We start from the raw sequence: 13,730 nt of genomic DNA on the forward strand, positions 1-13,730 counted from the left end.
AACCTCGTCTCTATCGATGCTGCCTGGTCTTTCACACTCCGCTCTTACCCTTTCATGTGCTTGTTCGAAACGACTGGAAGTGACATGTCCTGTCTTGGCACCATGACCTCATCTGGCGTGCATTTCTCATACTGAACGCGCGGGCTGTGTCACGCGCGAGGAACATAAGAAGCCGCCTTTCTTCGCCCCAACTTTTGCTTCTCTATACTTTTAAGTGTTCCCCCAATCCATTGTCAAGTTTTGAACTTTCAGCTAATAATTATCACAGACCTTGTCGAGAGAGAGTCAGCACACGAATCGGTTCTCTCTAGTCACCTTCCCTCCATTGCACAGCGGGGCGGCGGGTGTCTATGGTTGTCCTTCGGGGCCGCCTTTGGCGCAATTTTTGATGGTCACCTGTCGCTTGACGACAAACTCTTTCATCAGTTCTCGGGCCTTGATGGCTCGAGTTGAAGAAGGCTTCCATCAATGATCAACGACCACGGACGATGGCCTCGGCGCGGATATCACGGCGAAGCGCTGTTGCTTTTGCTGTTCCCTGGCCTCAGCAGACAGGAACTCTCCCCCGAGTCGGTGCATACTGCCCGCCGAACATCGATGCCAGCGGCTGCGGAAGGCATCATCACCACACCGGAAGAGCCGAACCCTCTCACTCCATCTATCTCGCTCGAGTGGACTGCTTCACAATCCGAAGAACAAGAAATTGAAGAGTGCGCTGGTCATCATCGCGTGTCTCATTGGCTATGTACACCCAAACAACCACCACCACCTGAACGCCGCGCCTGTGCCTGTATCATCATGCGACTGTGCATCAAGGCAATCACTGTCAACAGAAATGTAACTCTATAAGGTATCCACTCCAAACYTCAAACATCTGCCATTAGAAAGATTTCATCTCCACCACCACTAATAGAACMAATACTCCGCCGCGTATGGAATTTGAAGGRCACTGCCAGGCTTGTCGCAAGTTTTCGGTGCAACACCGCCAGCCGTCTCAACGCGGTACACACTGCTGAGTCCTTGCGATCTTCCGTATCCGTTGTCGACAAGGTAGAGCCAGTCGACGGTCCCGAGACCATTCTGGCCCGTATAAGCATCGGCCGGCGCCTTGCAGCTCGACGATTTCTTCGCGGAAAGGAACATGCCAGCATCTTTGATGTTGAAGTTGGGCATCTGCGCACCCGACATTTGATCAAAGAAATGCTCGCCCGCTTCATTTCGACGGAATGCTGCCGCGGAGATGTCGTGGCAGGAGTCGCAGAAGCCGTTCGCCGTTGTCGGTGTGCAACTTGTCATCTTCAAACAGGTCTCGAATGAACGGAGGGTGGATCGTGTTATGATATCTCCAGGCATCTTGCTGACGGRGCTGGTGATGTCGTACAGGCTAGCAATGGCACCTGCGGAGGCTACGCTTTGGACGTATGTGCCAGAGCTGGAGCATGTGTAGTTTTGGAAGCCCACTCCAAGGCTCACGATCTTGACCTCGCTTGATGGAGCGGGCAGACTGTTGTTGACTTCGGACAGCGGTAGACTTGGTGAGCTGGTAGCAGGATGTGGAACGCACAACGCGTTCGAGCAGACGGTCGAGAGGGCGAAGTTGATAATCGACCGGAGAATGGGAGCCATTTTTGCGGGCACACTTGACGGGATGAAGGATGTGGAGTGTGCTGTTGGTCCTTGGAGAGAGAGTAAGTGGAATTGATGTTGCTGTAATGTCAATGTATGGTTTGACAGACGGCAGCAAGCAATATATACCACGCATGAAGATATCCACAAGTCATCTGCCTGACGACCTCTGGCGGCTCTGTGCTATTCCAACACTTTTGGCAACAATAGACTTTACTAAAGTCATCTATGTGAGAACGCCTCCAACCCTCACAATAGCTGCAAGGTGCGCCGCCACAGCCGAGTTGCAGACAACAGGCTAACCATGTTGACGCATCGTTCATGCGTTCCAAGATCTGGCAAGAGTCTTGCTGCTCTCAGTTAGGACAGAGTGGATCCCAGCAGGGCGGCAACGTGAGCATTTAGCGAGGGTGGATGAAATGGTAGGCTGAGAAGATATCCCGAAGGAGAATAACGAGCCTTGGTACGCTCTCGGATCGCTCTGGAGGATTGCGCAAGTGGAGAGCGGGTGGGTCACAGGTCAGCATTGCGAGGCCCTTCGCATGCCAGTCTTGCCGCTGCGGCATTGCTTAACGATATCATCAGGCCATTCAGAAGGCTCGGGGTTTTAGACGACGTTGATTGCGGAGGCGGACAAAGTGGTAGTTTGTTAGGAATCATTGTGGACTTGCTCGTCGACGAGACGTACCGCAGCCTCTACATACGAGAAGAAAATCACCATCCAATTCGTCGAATGCGAATGTATTTGGCATTGTGGATAGCATTGGAACTTGTTAGCGATGTGGGCGTTGAGGCTCGAGGCTCGAGGCGCCCGCATCTCTTGCCGCTGWAATTAGCATTCAATAAAATCAGCAGCTAAATGTCCACTTCAGATGCAATATGGTGGCTATTTATACGGCATTCAAGCGAGTGGGCATGAGATGAGATTGGTGAGATGGGCGAATGTGCCGCATATCGCGTAAGTTAATCCTGGCTGCCCATGTGGTCCCCACGCGGCTCAGCGGCCGCGAGGCCAGTAGGTATCTGGTTTGGCTCGGAGATGGTTGTTGGTCCATCACTGGCTGGGGCAGTGGCTGTTCAGGAATGTTCTTGGTACACGAATCGTGGGTAGATAATCTGAACGCTCATTCTTACGCCATCCCTCACGATCCGACGGAAGGTCGCCTGCTCTGCCGGACTGATGTAGTCGCATTCTTACGTACCGAGGAAGGTTGTTGCTACTGTACTGGCCTCACGCAGCGTATAATTCGATCTGCATTGATTGAGCTATCCCCCTTGAAACCAAGGCAATGTCACAAGACCGCGAAGCAACCGCTGAAGCATGAATGGTGTCCCTTCAAAATCTCGATCCATCGATATGAACTCTTCCTTACCGCTGCCAAACCGCAAGTACGGCAATGAGAAGGCGTACCGCTCAAAGCTAGACACTCCACAAAGTCCCCCAAGGTGGGCCGGAAGCTCTCTTCCTGGAAGCTTGGGTTAAACTTTTTGCTGTGGGCTGGCGTTCCAAGACTGGGGAATACGGCATGGTCATCATAGTGGCAAGCGGCAGTATATCCGACTTAAGCGCCTACAGAGACAGCCAAGTGGTATCCACTCGGAGATCATAGCTGGCGGTTAAGGATTCGGTCTGGATGTTGCCTGACGGCACAGCAAAGCATGAATGGGGAATTGAACCGCCGATCGTCCAAAATGATGGTACTGCACGGCCTCTAGATCTGGCGACAAATGCGCAGTATTGAATGACGCTGTACAAGTGCAGCATTAACTTTGCTGCGCCGTCTTCTTACATCGTAGAGGTCCCGAGCCGCGGCCATATCGAGGGACATCCATTGGCCGGTACAACCATGGATTGTCTTTGTCTTCGATGCCTTAAAGACCGCATCGCGTGGCAGCATGCAATTCGTTCGAGTGGTAGCCGTAGCCAACACCAACAGGGGTCCGTCCGAAGGAGCATCGTGGGGCTCAGGTCAGATGTTCACAGATTGCCTGTAGGTAGCGATTCGTCAGAGGTTCGTCTTGATGCTCAGAGCTAACGACAGCGATATTTTGCATGCGTTGGTGGCTTTCCGAGGTACGTGCGTGGATACATACGGCGCGTGCAGAGATTGTGGTTACGTTGTGCTGCTCAGGCGGTGTCCGGTGGTGGCAACATCTTCCACATAGAAGCGACACCGGATCGTGGATCGGACCACAGAGAGCTGCTGGGTGTGAAGGACTTTTGTGTATCCAGTGTCGTCTCCTCTGACTACACAGCTTTTGAGTGGGCACCGGTTAGGAAGGCCACGGTGTTCGATATGGTAGCCCCACCAATCCAGGAGTGCCACCGACTCGTTACGGCGTCTTTTTGCATATGAGGGTTTTCAGATCCACAGAGTCCTCTCGAGCATCCCGGCGTTCATGCGTCGGCAGCGAATCAATCCTCGAAAGGTTTGTAGGGGAAGTGGGCCGTTGGTTGGAAGAAAAATTCCGACACAAATATGCGCTGCACRTCAGATCTCGCTGCTGTCGTACACGAGTTTCGTTCGCCCCTTTAGCTCAACCGATAGAAGGCGAGAGACCTCAAGAGCTAGCTCGGTCGAGTAGAATGCAACTCCAAGCTCCTGACTGGTGAACCACGAGGCCCTGTCCATATTCCCCGAGCCCAGAACAAGAGTAGTCTCATCGATCATTGTGAGCTTGAGATGAGACTGCACAGGTTCGGGTGTCTCACGCATGGCCTCGGCTCTAGGTTCATAGTAGGAAATAGCAAGTCGACCAGGTCGTGGGCCTCCAGCTTCTACATCCCACGGGATCTGCAGCATCTGTTGATGCTTGCTAATCAGTCGTTTGATGCACATGGATGTCGTAGTCCCGGCTGTGACGAGCTGCTCCTAAAACACAAAGACGAGGTCAGTACAAGAATTGCAGCTTTGAGAGATAATCAACGGAGAATGCTGATCAGCAACATACCAATATCATGAGTCTCTCGCTAGTAACGACTTTCACGCCGACCCCCCTCTTTAACGCATCCTCAAGCGCATCCAATACTGCCGCACACGTTAGATTAGGACTTTGAATGCGAATCTCCTTGTCCGCTGTCGCAAATAACCTCAGCAATTCCACATTCAGGGGAGTCTGCGGCGGCGGTGCGCAAGCCTGCCATGGCCATCGAAAGCTCGGGTCACGATGGTGCAGCGAGGGCAAGAACTTGCCGGCAACGTTCTCGAAGCTAGTATCATTGTAAGATGACCCTGGCGATGTGGAATTCAGGGGAGGATTTGGATGTCTTTCCGAACTGCCGGCCCAATGTAGTTTCCAGAAGGTGATGAAGTGCTCAACAACAGCCCCGTTCAATCTTACACACCCTTCGAACCAGTCCTGGGCATGTCAGTATATTCAAGAAGAAGAATCCACGAAGAAGAATTTGTCGACACCCGGCCTTGACTAGGGTCTTCGTGTGTGTGGAGGGAGATCGCGCAGATTCGCACTGCGAAATAGAATTGACCTACCTCCCAGGATACGTTGCAGCTTGGCAAAAAGACCTCATTGTCGTCGATGATCACAAATTTAGGATGCCATACGCTGAAAGGTCTGAATGATGAAGAAGCAAGGCATTAGCGACTTCTCCAACTATCGTACGCTAACTTGCACGGAGGGAGAGCGTTTCGACGCATCGAAGCACAATACGAGGCCTGGAGACCCACAGAATATGGTTCTCGATCAACGCAACAGATGCGCATCACAGAGACGTTCATTGTGACTCACAAAAAGAAGATGCTCTTTACTTCAAGATCCAGCCCTTCAAGTCCGTGCTCAGGCAAGCCTAGCTTGGAATGCCATACTGATGGCGGGTACGTCTTCCCATCCGGAGAGGAGGTATGGAACAGCTTCTGGAAGAATGATGAGGAGGAGAAGCAAATCCGCACTCTCGCCTTCTTGCCCCTTTGAAGGGCCTTGTCGCTGAGAATAAGGAGGCTCTCATTGAGYGCATCTCGTGTTGGTGATGCAGCCCAGAAGCAGGTTACTAGCGTCACGCTCTCCGTAGCTTGCTCGATTGCAGGAAGTATACTTCTGAATACGCTGTAGCCGGTTCCGAAGGTGATACCCCCGACACTGCATTGGCTCTCCATCGAGCTGCTTAGAGACGATACAGCGGAGGGATATTGAATCGGGGCCACGACGTTCCCGCGTGTAGTAGCTTCTTATCGCACAGCTGCATCCAGATCTCCAGGTCCCAGTGGCTTTTAAACACTGCAAAAGACGCCACAGCCCTTTCAATTTCTGGCTGGTTTGGAGCGCAACGCCGATTTGCAAAGACGCGGTCAAAGGTTGATGTCGCGTAGTGGACGTCAAAGTTAATGGTCTGTACGGAGTCAAGCGCGACCACCACATGCAACCAATCAAAGCCCTTGTCTCAGCTTTCCCAAGCAAATCCCTGCTCGTGGCGACGGAGCAAGCGACACGGCCACGCCWCGGGACCGGTGCCACCCACTACGTGAGGTTTGAGATATGGCAGCAAGCACGGCATGGATGTCGCGATGTCGGCCGTCGAACAAACACTGTTACACGCTGAGCCCACTTGAGCCGATGATCCCCGTGTGACACGAAAGACCGGAACTAAGACCCACGAACGAGTCGAGAGCTGCCAAAGTGGATCCATACCAAACCATAGGACGACCGCACGAGACGAGAGAACCCGTGGCACAAGTTCTTGGGACCTTGCATGTTCGATATTCACGAATAGAATGGTGTCACATCATTCAACTCAGTATGCTCCTTCTGCCCCGCCGGCACCGCCTCGCGCCTCATCCGTRACATCTGGACGTTCAGGCACGAGACGACACCGCCATGCTAGGACACACTATGGTGGTGCAAGTGCACATCTACCGCAGAACGAGTTCCCGATCTTTGCGCACACTGGAGATGTTGAGATAGTCTTGAGAACTGCCAACGGCAGGAAAGAGAATCGTTATCTTCTCCACCGGCTTATACTGAGTCAGAACTCTGGATTCTTTGCTGCTGGAACAAGAGCAGAATGGGGTGGGAACACGATAGAGGGTGGTAGTACAGGCTTGGGCGGAGGACTCTCACGAATCAACGAGACCGAAAGTGTGACTGCTGGGAGTAGTTCGCGGACAAGCAGCCAGGAAAGAAGGCCGCAATATGACCGGCAGAGATGGCACTACGAGTTGGATTGGGATGCCGTGGAAGATGACGAAACGCCCATGCTGGTACAACGTGAGAGTCGAGATCCTGCATCGATATTCGGCGGTAATGGTAACCTGCCACCGCCTGTACGGAACAAACCTCCAACTTCGAGTGAKAGTTTCTTTCGGAGCGTTAGCAATTTCTCCTCTTTGAACATCAATGAGAGACCGCAGCCCACGAATGGTTCAGTCGAGCCCGGAGATCACGTTCTCAAGGACTACGATAATTTGTTCAGATCCATTTACCAATATCCGCCCAATCTGGACACGATCAACATAGCCAACGCCTATTCCGAATCGAAAGCCATGCTTCAATTGGCCGACATGTACGATGCGCTGGAGATTGCCGGCAGCAGAGTAGATCATCACATGCTGCGCTTTGGAGCTAGATTGTTCAAGCAGATTGCAAAATACCCTCCCTCCTATCTCAAGTTGGGGTATCTGGCAAAGTCGAAGACTATCTTTACGGAGGCCATGATTCACGTGGTAGGCCAGTGGCCGCTCGCTGCGCCACAACTCAGAGGCAATGTAGAAATGGACGTTATGGAGATACTCGAGGACAAGGTCGACGAACTGAACGAGATGCAAGAGCGAGTAGAATCGAAATTGTGGCGGCTGAATCTTACGACCAGCAGAGGGGAACGCGTTACGCCTAGCAACGATTTCCTCAGCTGGCTGGCGTTGTCACTGTTCCGTCAGTGGTTCGCCGAGAACACAACTCCAGCGACTTCCGGGATTCTCAAAGATGGTGCTCGATCCAGCAGCACATCTCAGCAGATTGTACGTGGACCTAGCAGGAGCAGCCATAATGTTGCCTCGCAGCGAGGGACCCAGCCACCTTCGCTGCCCGCTCCACCGACACCCATCAACGTTGGACGAGTGTATCGTTTGATAGGGTCTACAGACCCAACGGCGTACCTAAACAGAGACGAACTGAAACGATTTTTGAAGGCTCCGAATGCTCAGGGCGCCGCGGACCTCTACACGAGAGATAGCCTGAAGCGTTTCGAGCGGAGAATGGACGAGGTAAAGAACCTGGCGCGGCACATTGTGCAGCCCTTGATGAGAAACTTTCTTGAGCTGGACTTGAGGGACTTTGGACCCGGTGGATTGGGATATCTCACATGCACGAAAGTGGAAGGGAGAGATTTGCCGTGGGATGGATGAAGAAATGACGTAGATGGTTTGATGATTCTGACGATTTTTGTGTTGGATGCGATATACCCAGATGGTGAGGAGCAAGTCCGGTTAGTCGAGATAGGCTGGAAATCAATCAACAATAGCTGTGTACAACTGGAATATAAATGCTGCATGGTAAGCATGTGCGGCCTCGGCGATGTTCGTACCTTTCTCGCGACCCTGCATCACGCGGATCAATCTATAGAGCTCCGCTTCATTTTCCACTATACCTCCGCTTCTTCAACTGCCATCCACTCCACACACGTCAATGGACCAACTCACCGAGCGTGTCCGCATCGATTAACGTGACCGTTGTATACTTGGCTATTTTCACAAATAGGACTGCATTTTGCATTGAAGTACATCGATCCGCGCAAGCCGCAGCACATTTACCTCCATCGCCAGCAGGCTTCGGGAACCAACCAACACCCCAACAACCACCTTGAGGTTGAACGTCAACAAGACACCATGGCCATGCCACGGCATGGATCACCGCCGCCATTCATGGCAGATCAATCCAACTCTCCGCCGCAACACGCACACCACCCTCACTCCCACGCACATCCGCCGACCCTCACGAAACGTGATGTACGCCGAAACCGCATCATGGAGAAACTCCAGGGCATGGTCAGCTCGTTTTCGGCAAACCAGAATCAACACTACCGCGCCCAATTGCAGGGTGTGCAAGTCGACATGACAATGGTGTTGCGTGCCGATCCTTACAGCGCAGAGAGCGTGCTTGAGGATAGCCACGATGGTATACGCGCGTTGACAGAGACAATCATGAAGGGCGACGTCAACGGCAATGGTGGAGTCAGTCTACCCAACGATGAAGCTGCCAGAGGGGATTACTGGAGTTTGGCGGGCAAGCGATATACTGAATTCGTCCGCGAGGTCAACAACTCCGTGGAAGAGCGGGATGCCGACCTTACGGCACTACATGTGAGCTTGACAATATCAAGGTGTGGTTGATGAGGATGAACTAACGGGTTGCTCAGAATGGCTTTCAATCCTCCTCTGCTGAGCTTGAACGACTCTGCCAGCAACGACTTCACCAGGCCGAAGAGGAGCACAAAGCTCTTTCCCAGACGATTCGCACTCGACTCATCCAAACCCTCAACAAGAAACGACAGCTCCTACTGAAGGACAAAGAACAGCTTGACATTGCCGACAGTAACGCCAWGCTCCTCCATCCCAACCACTTTAGTATCGGCAATAACCCCGGGTCGCCAAGCCACAATGGCACTGCGATTAACAAGCGAGCAACACGAGTCTTGAGACATCACCGCGGCGGAAGTCCCACAGCAGAGACGACAGAGAATGGCAAGAAGAAGAGGAAGCTCAACCAGGCAGATGACGAGCAAGCCAGCAACGAATCGCCTATGCCGGCGTTGGCTGGAGGCAGAAGTCCGCACAAAAATGCTAGAAAAGAGCGAGAATATGCACAGTTCGAGGCACCTGTGTATAGCCTGGACACCCTGTTTACGGAGAAAGAGCTGGCAATGGCAACGGATACGGCCAAGGTTGCGACTTACAAGTACTTCCACCAGCCACAACACGTTCAAGAGCAGGGTTCAATTACCAATGGCACGGCCGTGCCATCCGTGGACGGCGAGGTTGTCGAATCGGCGGAAGTGGTAGCGGATCAAGACATGGCAGACGCACCAGGATTGAGCGGAAATTCACCTCCGCCGTCCCAAGCAGCACCTGAGATGGAGAGAACAGCCTCACATCAAGTCCTCACACGAGGTGGTGCACGTGCTAATCCTCTAGCTGCGCTGTCGGATCTTGCAAATGCCGCAGCGGCAGCATCATCGACCGCCCCGGTCATTCGCGAGAATCCCTTTACACCAGTCGCACCGCCATACCACGCCGTCACTAGAAGTGAGAAATCAGGGGCTCCCGCTCCGCCTCCTGTCAGCAGTCTAGATATGGAGAACGACTTTGAGATGATGCGTCGTGMAGGTGCCGATGATCCAGGAGACGATGATATGGAAGGGGGCTCGCTGAGAGCAGAAGAGGCACGTGAAACCCGAGATCAGCTATTGGATCAAGCCCTAGGCATATCATCCGTTCAAGCACCATATCGACTGCCGCAGCTTGAGAATGGACCCGGCGCAATGATTGGCCGCGGGGTCGATCGAGAGGCACGGACGGGGTTCGCTCCGCTGCTCCCTGTCGTTACGGTGGTGGAGTCGCGGTTGAGAGGCAACCCTGGGCTGGGGCTCCCGGGCAGCATGGCCGCGTCGCTCGGCCGTCTCGGTGGAGAACCTATGAGTCGTACTACCAGCGCGGGTGGTGCTAGTGAGCTTGGTGACGCTTCTGGGCCAGGAAAGAGGGGCGGACGTGGAAAATTGGTTTGAGTGCTACAGGGTGATGATAACTCATCCACCTTTACCCCTTGCTGTTAGTGGGAGCGTGGAGTTTCTTGAGCTTCCGGGCGGTATCTGAATGTTGTACAGAGCGTCGACTTCAGGCCCGTGGTTGCAACGATGAACGTCTGGATCATCATCTTTGGGAGAGGCTTGCAATGAGAATACGGTTTCCACGCTCAATAGGTGCTTCATGTTGAGATGCATCGATTTCGTCTAGCCGCTCCTCGCTACTTATAGGTAATGTTCTCTCATGAATCTATCTTCTTTGCCCCTGCTTTAGTCTTGCAGTTCAGTCTAAGGTACCTTGGGTAGTGTTTGTTCAGATGCATGCAGAAAATTCCACGCGTTGTAAAAGCCATTCAGGCTGCTGTTCATGGGGCAACTCAGCCCCCCACACTCAAGGTAACAGCTCGTCATTCTCATCATCATCGCACGCAGAATCTCCATCACCCTGCTCATGTTCCATACCCTCTAATGGATCCGTCTCTGCAGCGAGAATACTCGCGCGATTCTGCTTGTCTCGTCGGAAATGCGCAACGACACTCAATGCCAGGACACTCAGGCCGTGAACGATCGTCGAACCGAATACAACGAAGCATACCACAGGCCATACCGTCTCAATTGCGACTTCTCGCGGAGTGTATGGTCTGCCGAACGCTGGTGGGTGATCGTCCGGCGTGCTCGTTCCGTTCTCCAACATAGCTCTGGCCTCAATGGCGAGGAAGAGGGCACCCAAGCCCATGGGGCCGAAATGGCCGCAGAACAAGCCTTCCCGGAACGTTTTGATATCTGGGATCCAGCGATAGAGTGCCATCATGACGGGCAGACGTCTGAAGAGCAGGACCAAGGCCAGGAAGCCGAAAAGTCGCCCGGGAGTCACGAATGGCGTAAGGTAGCCGGGCGTCCAGCTGTGGAATGGCAAGAATGTCCCCACGTACACAAACATGGCCGAGTTTAAGAGGAGATCGATGATGTTACCCAGATTTTGGGCCTTGGTCTTCGCGTGAAACCAGCCGTCTCGAGAAAATCCATATCCAGCTCCGAAAGCAACGAGGAAATCATCGCTTCCCAAGGTGCTGCCACAGCCCACAGCTAACAATGCGAGAAGTAGATAGAAGACTGTGAAACCTGGTTCGTCGGTGTACCCTTTCTTCTCACAGATGCGTAGTATCCGGTTGAATGCGATTCCTATCGTCATGCCGACCAACGTTCCAAAGAGACATTGCCACAATATGGTAATGATTGCCCACTCCTTGAAGGCTTCGAGGTAGGACTCTTGCGTCAAGAAATAAATTCCGATGTACAGAAATGGAAAAGAGACGCCGTCATTGCAGCCGGATTCTGCTGAAAGCATGTCTTTGATCCGTTTTGGCACTCGGCTGCTGAATTGACTGTTGGAGAGAATCGACGCCGCCAACACAGGATCCGTGGGCGTCAAGCAAGCGGATACAACCAAGGCAGTGGGAATGTCCGTTTTGAAGAGGAGGTAGCAGAAGAGGGCACAAACGACCCATCCGAATGTCATGACTGGTCCCAACAGCATGGCGACTGATTTCCAGTGTCTACTTGCGTAGTATTTCGGGAGTTCGACACCGACTGTGAAGACCTGGATACCCACGATGACGCGGGTCGCCTCTTGTACTTGGAGATCGCCCTATACCGTATGTTAGTCGTGATATAAGTTTGGCATTCATCTTGAACGTACCCATCCCCAGCCTCGTCCAAGATTCGCTGCAGGTCCTTTGAACGTGTCTTTGTTCTCACATCCGTGAACGCAAARATTGGGTACCAGCCATCCTAGGACTTGCGGACCGAGAATGATGCCAACCAGTAAAGCGATAGGAGGCTCACTGAGATGGAGTCTGTTCTTCAAGAACTGGCTGAACAGCTATAATGAGTGATTTAGCTCTGCGTTGAACATGGAGCATAGCAGTGTTTCCATACCACATAGCTGATGAGGAAAGTGGAAAGGATCAAATATGTCAAATGCGGAGGCGTTGCCTCTATCTGACTCCAGACCATGGTGGCTTCATGTGCTTGCGACAAGCTTGAGGTGTTGAGGTGTGATGGTCGCGTGCAGTTTTTTGGGATCGGCGGTCTGGACAAGACGAATGGTCGAACACGTTCGCTGTGAAGATTGTTGATGTTCGTTGTGGAGCAAACGAGAAGTTCAGAAGAGAATGATCATTGGTGACGTTGTCCAAGTCTCGAGCCTCCAGATGTGGCCGTGCATGTGAGGCACTTTTGTGGTCGATAGGAAGGAGGTAACTCCGGTGTGACTTTTGTGGAGCACTTCCAAATATTATTATTCCCGTCTTGGTTCATTCAACGGGCCCGATGTTCACGCGTCTCTCCAACGGCCTCAGCACATCTCCGACTCTCCGTGGACGTCAAGCTGCGATTATCAACACAACATCAACTTCCAATAAGCTGAAAATACCTTCAACACATCAAATGCGAGCGAGATGCAGCACACCACAGGTAAGGCAATCTAGGAAGGCCTTCCTGACGACCTTTCTAGCTTGAGGCTCAGCCTTTGCCGATCGCGCCGCCTCGACTTCTCTCGYCCTTCATCTCTCTCTTCTTCATAGTCCTATACTGTCACCTTATCTCCCCCTCGTCTCAATCACAATCAGCTCGCGACCAGACRCTACAACCCACCATGCCGACCCGAATGTGCAACATCACGCCTCTTCCGCGCGAGATCTCGCGGGAGACGGCGGTGTCGATGCTTCACGACCACTCAGCGATGATCGAGTTGAACCCTCTCGTTCTTCGCCACGAGATTTGCGATAGCCCTCCGAGCGCCACGCCTGATGAGGCCGAGCATATGACCTGGTACACCATAACAGACAAGATCAATTATCTGCCAGGAGGTCTATACTCTTCGGAGGTTTCGTACAAGGCTGGCTTCTACGACTTGCCCGTAGGACTGCAGACCCATGTGTTCGCACCTGCAGGTGTAGATATCAAGAGCAAGTGGAGTACGTCTCCTCAGATGTAGGTACCCAGTGTACAAATGTTGACAAACGTTCAGGTGTATGTGGTAACGCTCCCGGGGAGCCCAGAGAGCCTCCGGAGCTCGGTGTCAATGCGCCTAGGGATGGTCTTTACATCAAGGAGGAGCTGGATCTGCGCTGCAACATGTTCATGACTGGCTTCATCAAGTCGAATATAAAGAAAAGCCACGGCGTGGCTGTGAAGAAGATTATCGAAAGAGCTGGGATGATGGCACCGCCACCAAATCGCGAAGCCACTTCAGCAGCACAATCGGGAGTTACCCCATGACTTGACGAGTTCAAGAACGATACATCTATGTATACCCAATGCTGGCAATCCATGTGCTGCGGTGTACTTGTGC

At 52.7% G+C, this 13,730-nt stretch overlaps 6 protein-coding genes; 3 read left to right on the forward strand and 3 right to left on the reverse strand.

Annotated features, from left to right (window-relative positions):
- Nucleotides 1-906: 906 nt before the first annotated feature.
- RCC_08141 (uncharacterized protein) lies at nt 907-1,626 on the reverse strand (the record flags this gene model as incomplete). Its single annotated transcript, XM_023773393.1, has 1 exon — nt 907-1,626. The coding sequence occupies one exon, from the start codon at nt 1,624-1,626 to the stop codon at nt 907-909; it is 720 nt and encodes a 239-aa protein (XP_023629161.1).
- Nucleotides 1,627-4,118: 2,492 nt separating this feature from the next.
- RCC_08142 (uncharacterized protein) lies at nt 4,119-5,738 on the reverse strand (the record flags this gene model as incomplete). XM_023773394.1 has 4 exons in its annotated part: nt 4,119-4,499; nt 4,579-4,986; nt 5,118-5,199; nt 5,374-5,738. 4 exons carry the CDS (start codon nt 5,736-5,738, stop codon nt 4,119-4,121), a joined length of 1,236 nt encoding a protein of 411 aa, XP_023629162.1.
- Nucleotides 5,739-6,353: 615 nt separating this feature from the next.
- RCC_08143 (uncharacterized protein) lies at nt 6,354-7,982 on the forward strand (the record flags this gene model as incomplete). The annotated part of the gene is made up of 1 exon (XM_023773395.1): nt 6,354-7,982. The coding sequence occupies one exon, from the start codon at nt 6,354-6,356 to the stop codon at nt 7,980-7,982; it is 1,629 nt and encodes a 542-aa protein (XP_023629163.1).
- Nucleotides 7,983-8,462: 480 nt separating this feature from the next.
- On the forward strand, nt 8,463-10,357 carry RCC_08144 (uncharacterized protein; the record flags this gene model as incomplete). XM_023773396.1 has 2 exons in its annotated part: nt 8,463-8,936; nt 8,993-10,357. The coding sequence occupies 2 exons, from the start codon at nt 8,463-8,465 to the stop codon at nt 10,355-10,357; spliced, it is 1,839 nt and encodes a 612-aa protein (XP_023629164.1).
- A 409-nt stretch (nt 10,358-10,766) lies between these two features.
- RCC_08145 (related to Na(+)/H(+) antiporter 2) lies at nt 10,767-12,391 on the reverse strand (the record flags this gene model as incomplete). XM_023773397.1 has 3 exons in its annotated part: nt 10,767-12,023; nt 12,075-12,257; nt 12,314-12,391. The coding sequence occupies 3 exons, from the start codon at nt 12,389-12,391 to the stop codon at nt 10,767-10,769; spliced, it is 1,518 nt and encodes a 505-aa protein (XP_023629165.1).
- A 640-nt stretch (nt 12,392-13,031) lies between these two features.
- RCC_08146 (uncharacterized protein) lies at nt 13,032-13,657 on the forward strand (the record flags this gene model as incomplete). XM_023773398.1 has 2 exons in its annotated part: nt 13,032-13,353; nt 13,407-13,657. 2 exons carry the CDS (start codon nt 13,032-13,034, stop codon nt 13,655-13,657), a joined length of 573 nt encoding a protein of 190 aa, XP_023629166.1.
- Between the last annotated feature and the right edge of the window lie 73 nt (nt 13,658-13,730).

Source organism: Ramularia collo-cygni (genome assembly GCF_900074925.1).
Source record: "Ramularia collo-cygni strain URUG2 genome assembly, contig: RCC_scaffold13, whole genome shotgun sequence".
Taxonomy (NCBI): domain Eukaryota; kingdom Fungi; phylum Ascomycota; class Dothideomycetes; order Mycosphaerellales; family Mycosphaerellaceae; genus Ramularia; species Ramularia collo-cygni.